Source organism: Pristis pectinata, chromosome 6 (genome assembly GCF_009764475.1).
Source record: "Pristis pectinata isolate sPriPec2 chromosome 6, sPriPec2.1.pri, whole genome shotgun sequence".
NCBI classification, from domain to species: domain Eukaryota; kingdom Metazoa; phylum Chordata; class Chondrichthyes; order Rhinopristiformes; family Pristidae; genus Pristis; species Pristis pectinata.
Window position 1 is genome coordinate 91906992 of NC_067410.1, and position 7194 is coordinate 91914185.

A 7194-nucleotide genomic window follows, 5' to 3' on the forward strand; every position below is an offset into this window, starting at 1 on the left:
GATGCTGCTGACCTGCTGAGTTCCTCCAGCACTTTTTGTGTATTGCTCCAGATTCCAGCATCTGCAGAATTTCTTGTGTCTACAATAAATTCCATAGTCTTTAACTCATATGCCATCCTGATATGTACATGTTGCTGTTCCTTCATCACCACTGGCTCAGTAGGCCTGCTTCCTTCCTTAATGCCACCTTTAAGACCACTGGCATTATAGAATAACCTTACCTGTCCAGGGTAATCGTACAATTCCACATGAAGCTGGTCATACTTGTGAAAATTTGGATTTTTGAAATCATTGGATTATGCTAGCCTTTTAGATGGGTCTTTGAGCAACGCAAGTACTCCAGAAGTATTTCTGTACCGTCAGTACAAGATAAAATATGGAATAGTTACAAATCTGCCCCTACTGATTTTGTTTGTGTAATAAACTCTAACCTTGTGCTAAATTACTAATGCATCTTTGTGTTTTCATCATGTGATATTCTGAGGGCAAAAACAAAAATCACTGGTGGAACCAAGTCTATTTGACTCTAAAAGATTAATCTGAGCTGTTTGGATGTAAGCAACGTACAAATTAGGAGCAAGAGTTGGCCACTCAGCCCTCAATCCTGAGCTGGTGAAGCCATGCCACCAGGCTGAACTGTCTGTCCGAGTGCCAAGGTATTTTCCAATATCTGACTTGAACAAACATTACAAAACTATTAAAAATAAAGACTTTTCAAAATTTTGGTTGAAGCAAACTAAAAAAGTAAAATACTTAAGACAGTAGAACACATAAAGACACATCTAAATTATATTAAAAGTACCTGAAACTTACCCTCTCCCTCACAGCTGCTCCACTCCATTGAAGTGAATGAAGTTGCTGCACCTGTGTTGCAGATATTCCAGTGTCCAGTTTGAGGGCACAGTGATCTTGTCAGCACTGATAAAATGTGCAGAAGTGGAATTTCCACATTTGCACAGGAATGCCAAACATCCTGCAGTTATGAAGGCAATTGCTGGCAGTTCTGTTCAAAACAGGTGGATATATTTGCATAAAATTCAGTCCAATGAAACCCATTTGATAGAAGCAACTTGGTGAGCCAGATCTTGTTTGTAGACAAGCGATTGTTTGCTGCTGATACAAAAACTGGATGGGAAAGTGAGCTGCAAGGAGAATGCAAAATGTTTGCAAAGGATTATAGACAGGTTAAATGAGTGGAAAAGAAGATGGTAATTTGGGGTATAAATCGGGCATGAGAAATTATTCAATCTGGCAGGAAGAACAGAAAAAATAGAACATTTTCCTTCAAATAGAAAGCAACTGTATAAATGTTGGAGATGTAGGTCCAACAGGCAATGAGGAAGGCAGACAGAAAATGCTGGAAATCTCATGCCAGGCAGCATCTGTGCAGAGAAAAAACAAACAAAATTAATGTTTCAGGTTGATGATGTATTTTCAGAACACCAGGCAGAGCACCCTACTGAGTATTTTCAGCATTTTCTAGTTTCTATTTCAGATTTTCAGCATCTGCAGCTTATTTTGCTTTTTGATTGTTGACTTCAAGAATTTGTGTAGGAAACTACATGACCATTTTTTCTTTGTAGAACTGCCAGTAAAGCCTAGCCCATTATTCCATCAGATGACTTCTCAATATTTGAAAAGTACCTAGAACAAACCTGCTGTCTCATATGACTAAAATTTTAAATTGGCACATTGAGATATTGTGCAAATCCATGACATTCAGATTACGCTGGAGAGTATTTTGTAAAGTTTTAATATTAAAGATCAGTTTCATTGACTGAAATGATTCAAATCATGTGAAAAAAAAATTTAAGATCTTCCAAGTAACCGGTGGCTAATTGCATTTTTGCCTTTTTCAGAACTGTTACATCATCTCGAAACAGTAGTACGAATGGACAAACCAGTGTGACTCCTGTAAATCTCTCTCTGGATGTAACAGCATCTTCACCATGTACTACTTCATCACGGGGAAGCCAGAAGAGCCAATAAAATTCTCAAAGCAGCAAGTTATGATACACCAAGAGAATCCATATTTTAAAGAAAAAAATTAATGGAACAAAAATTGTAAAAGTGCATATTCAGGATTCCACCACAGGATATGATATTATAAAAAATTGTTGTGTGCAGTGTAAGCAACGATATAGTAATTTAATAAAACTGAAAATAAATTCATGCAACTTTAAGCTGATTTTCAGCTCCACTCATTATCAGTTAAGGTAGTACTGTGTTTATTTAAAGGAACCAATTCACTTGCTCTAAACTTCTTTGCAACTGGAAAATGTAAACAAATTATACAACCAACAGATATAATAGTACCCATCTGTTTATGGGCTAGACTTAATTGGAGATTAGTACAGAGATGTTTATCTGTAACCTACCAAAATACTGAGTTATATTTGTGGGATTAATTTGTTTAAAGTTCCAAATGTTCTGTCCAGAGTAATATCTATTAACTATCAGGCATTTCAAGTGCTGGTAACCTGAAAACAATTGATTGATCTTTTCTTAGGTACAGTTTATTGTCATGACCATACAGGGTAGATGATCCATTTCAACTGGGATTCCAGGAACAACAGTCAGTCTATAGGAAATCAGCTGATCTGAGCCAGGTAGCATTTAGGGAGGGTGTGACAGGGTTGCTTTCCTGAACTCACTCTCTGCGTGGACTTCAGGTTAGGATGAAATTAGGGTCAACTGCGGTACAGCTGCTGGTCAAATGAGCTTTCTGCATTTACAGCATGGGCTCACTTCTGGTCTCTAAAATTAAGTACCATAGGGTAATTGGTACTGGGAGAAATACATCTCATTAAGTCTTTACCAAAAAGTGAAGAGAACATATCTGTAACCAGCAGAAATTAAAGTTTTTAGAAATCTAGGATTGAAATCAAGAATTCTGTGTATCATAACCAGCATCATAAAAATAGTAGTTTGCATTACAACATTACCATAGACAACTTTAAATGTGTGGTTGAGGCAAGGAAAATGCAGGTGGTGGTTTAGATTGCTATTGTAGTGAAGTTGAAATTTTCTTGAGAAAAATATTTTATCAGTTGTGGCATTGTTTACAAATGTAAACATTGGAAGACTTGATTTTATTTAAGTACTGTATTAGCTGTGGATCAGTGGTAGTACAATTACTACCAGGTCAAATGGTTCTAGGTTCAAGTTCCACAACTGAGGAAGTACTGTGCTCATGGAGGTGCCAATTTGTGTCTCTCACATGGACACATATTCTTCTGTGGCATTATTGCAAAGAAGAGCGGGGTGTTAGCATCAGTGTCACGGCCAATATTGATTCATCAATCAATATTTCTGAAATGTTATCTAGCCAACATGGTCGGAGCTTGCATTACGCACAAAAGTACTTTGTTGGTTGCAAAGTAATTTGGGGCTTCCTGAAAGGCGTTAAAAGCACTAGAAAATGCAAATATATTTTTGATGACGCATAGGTCCAGATTTTGCCAATGCCAACAATTCTGAATAGAACAGAACTGCTGATAGACACATATTCAAATAGAACCAAGTCCAACAGTTCCACACATGCTAAATCAAACACAGAAATCACAAACTTAAATTTGGCATCATATTTGTCAATTAAGTGACTCTACAGGTTGCAGATAGCTGATATGCAACAGGTTGGATGCATCCTTGCTCAGACTTCCCCATTCATATTCCGTTTTCACTTTTCCACATTTAACCACGTAAATTGTGTGGATTCTTCCGAAGTAACAATGAGCACTATTATCCCAAAGTTATTCATGGAAGATCTGGTCAAGAGAAGTATGCTGCAGATTGTAATTCCACAGAAAAATATCATCTTGACTTTCAGTAACCAAACATGTTAAATTATTGCATCTCTGTCCAACTTTGTAATACAGTCCCAATCAGCTTTTCATTTAGCAGGGCGATTAAGCCATTGCATTTAAAATTTGTCTCTGCACTGCAGCCCCTCACTGTTTGGATTTCTCACATCACCTGCAGAAAGCATCTAGGAATGGATGGTGTCCCTGGCCACGTCCTTTGATCCTGTGCAGCTCAGCTGACGGGTATTTGCAGACATTTTTAACCTCTCCCTGCTTCAATCTGAGGTTCCCACCTGCTTTAAGACCACTATCATCCCGGTAACCCAATGAAAACAACATAACGTGCCTTAATGACTACCGACCAGTGGCTCTGACATCCACCATCATGAAGCGCTTCAAGATGCTAGTCATGGCACGCAGTAACTCCAGCCTCCCAGAAAACCTCAACCCACTGCAAGTCGCCTACTGCCGACACAGTCCACAGTGGACGCCATCTCCCTGGACCTACACTCATCTCTGGACCATCTGGACAGTAAAGACACCTACTTTAGACTATTGTTTATTGACTTCAATATTATAATTTTCAAGCAAACTCATCATCAAACTCCAAGACCTGGGACTCAACACCCCCCTTTGCTGCTGAATCCTTAACTTCCTGACCAACAGACCACAATCAGTAAAGATAGGCAGCAACACCTCCAGCACAAGGATGCCCCACAAGGCTGCGTCCTCAGCCCCCTACTCTACTCCCTATACACTCATGATTGCGTGGCTAGATTCTGCTCCAACTCCATCTATAAGTTTGCATCTGGTACCACCACAGTGGGCCGTATCTCACATAACAATGAGCTGGAGTACAGGAAGGAGGTAGCAAGCTTCGTAACATGGTGTCATGACAACAAGCTTTCCATCAATGTCAGCAGAACAAAAGAGCTGGTTATTGACTTCAGGATGGGGGGCAGTGCTCATGCTCTAGTCTACATCAATAGTGCTAGGACTGGGAGGGTTGACAGCTTCAAGTTCCTAGGAGTCAACATCACCAATAGCCTGTCCTGGTCCAACTACGTAGATGCCACAGCCAAGAAAGCTCACCCGCTGCTCTACTTCTTCAGGAGGCTAAAGAACTTTGCCATCTCCCCTTTGACACTCACCAATTTTTATTGATGCGCCACTGCAAGAAACTGCAGAGAGTTGTGGACATAGCTCAGCACATCATGGAAACTAGCTTCCCCTCCATGGACTCTGTCTACACTTCTTGCTACCTTCGTAAAGCAGCCAGTATAATCAAAGACCCCACCTACCCTGGACATTGGGCAGAAGATACAGAAGCCTGAAAGCACATTCCATCAGGCTCAAGGACAGCTTCTAGTCCACTGTCATAAGACTACTGAATGGTTCCCTAGTAATGATAAGATGGACTCTTGACCTCAATCTACCTCATTATGACCTTGCACCTTATTGTCTACCTGCACTGCACTTTCTCTGTAGCTGTGACACCTTATTCTGCTTTCTGTATTGTTTTACCTTGTAATACCCCAATGCACTGTGTAATGATCTGTATCAATGGTATGCAAGACAAGTTTTTCATTGTACCTCAGTACATGTGACAATAATAAACCAATTCCAATGCTCAGCTGTTCACATGGCTCACAATGACTATGCCAACAATAATGTAAAGAAACAGGAATCTGAAATACAACATGGGTGTATACAAACATTTGAAAAAAAACTCCAAGTGCTCATTTCTAAAAGGATAGCACCGAAAGGCAGAGAAATTGTATTTAACTTGTACAGAATCTTGTTTTGACACACTTGTAAGAATTAGAATTAGGTCTCAAAATTTACAAGTTTAGCAGATAAGTAAAAAGCTTGAGATACAAACAGAATGCAACACTCTGACGAAGAGTCCCAGACCTGAAATGTCAACTGTTTTCTCTTTCCACGGATGCTTTTTGACCCACTGAGTGTTTCCAGCATCAGCAGTTTTTTTAATATATATACTTTCAAAACTAGATTCCTTGCTAGAATATCATGCTGGCTCCCAGCAGATCAATCCCATCAGTTGCAGTGCCCCACATTTCTGTACACCCCTCCTATTTGTGTCTCTCATGTGTCGATCAACTCCCCTATTGATTCTTTTGCCATAAAGAAGTGATCTACAGTAACCAATTCACTTACCAATGCGTCTTTGAGATGCAAGAGGAAACCAGAGCACCAAAAGGAAACCCACATGGTTAAAAGAGAATGTACAAATTTTACAGAGTCAGAACCCAAGGTCAGAGTTGAACTGGAGTCCCTGGGACTGTGCTAACTGCTGCACCACCATGCTGTCCACTCCAAGTTCGTGACACATTCCTAGTAGATGCTGAGTTGCTGGACTCCACAAGGGGATTTCCCTGCAAATATGCCAGGAAAATCATCTCTACAATCTCATGTCATGTCAAATCTGGCATAGGATTGGAAACACCATTAATTCTGAAGGGGCTTCTCGGCCTGGAGAACGGAGAGAATAAGTCTTCTCTTAATTACTTGGTTTAATGTATTTAATGATTTTTCACCATTTTAATGAACCTTATATTTTCTCATTGATTTACTCTTAATATTTTTCATAAATTTTAATAAACCTTAGCTCACTCCTCTGACAGAAACTGAAGCTCTGTGCCCACCTTTGTATTCTGCCAAACAACTTGTCACGGTTGTTCAGCCACAGATCTATACTGCCCGAGGCCTAATCATTAGTGAGACACCACTGTCTGACTCTAGTCCAAGAAAGTGCAGGTGGACAGAGAAGGTGGGAAGTAAACTAGGCCAGATCTTGTCCACTTTTCACTCAAAGACTAAGAGGTGACCTGAGAAAGAAGATCATTATGGGTGTTAAATGATTGACAGAGAGTGGATTGAATGTAAAGCTCTTAACCTCAGGGAGACAAATAACATAGCTGCATTTAAGAGGGAGCTAAGTTCTCCTTCTGAGGCAGTCCAAGGTAAGTCCTAAATAATGGAGAAAGAAATAAAGGATGTGCACTGGTGGATCTAATTGAAGAGTAGGACCTAGCTCACTTAGAACATAGAGAAGGGAATGAGGACAATCTTAAATAATCTCTAATACGTTGTACACACTAGCTTTGTTTTGGCTCATATTGTTTATCATAAAATATCTGCATACCTTTGTTCTTTTGTTTGTTAACATCAATGTCAAAACTGAAAAATTAAAAGGTAATTACTTTTAGGAAAATTAGCTTCCACTTCAGTGTCATATACAGAAAGGACAGTGCTCTATGGAATAATTACTAACAGCTGTATATGGAGCCTTCATGGTTATGTGTGACTTTTCATGCTATATACAATTCCATATGGCACTAAAAGGACATAATGTTATGATTTAAAACTG

General features: G+C 39.4%; 1 protein-coding gene across 3 annotated transcripts in view; it reads left to right on the plus strand.

Annotated features, from left to right (window-relative positions):
* LOC127571195 (coiled-coil domain-containing protein 39-like) overlaps positions 1-2082 on the plus strand; it is a 101056-nt gene extending 98974 nt beyond the window's left edge. For all 3 annotated transcript variants that reach the window (XM_052017340.1, XM_052017338.1, XM_052017339.1), the window contains one exon: positions 1860-2082. In XM_052017340.1, the coding sequence (XP_051873300.1) occupies positions 1860-1989 (130 nt within the window). In that variant the 3' untranslated portion in view covers positions 1990-2082. The remainder of the gene's footprint in view (positions 1-1859) is intronic.
* Positions 2083-7194: the final 5112 nt, after the last annotated feature.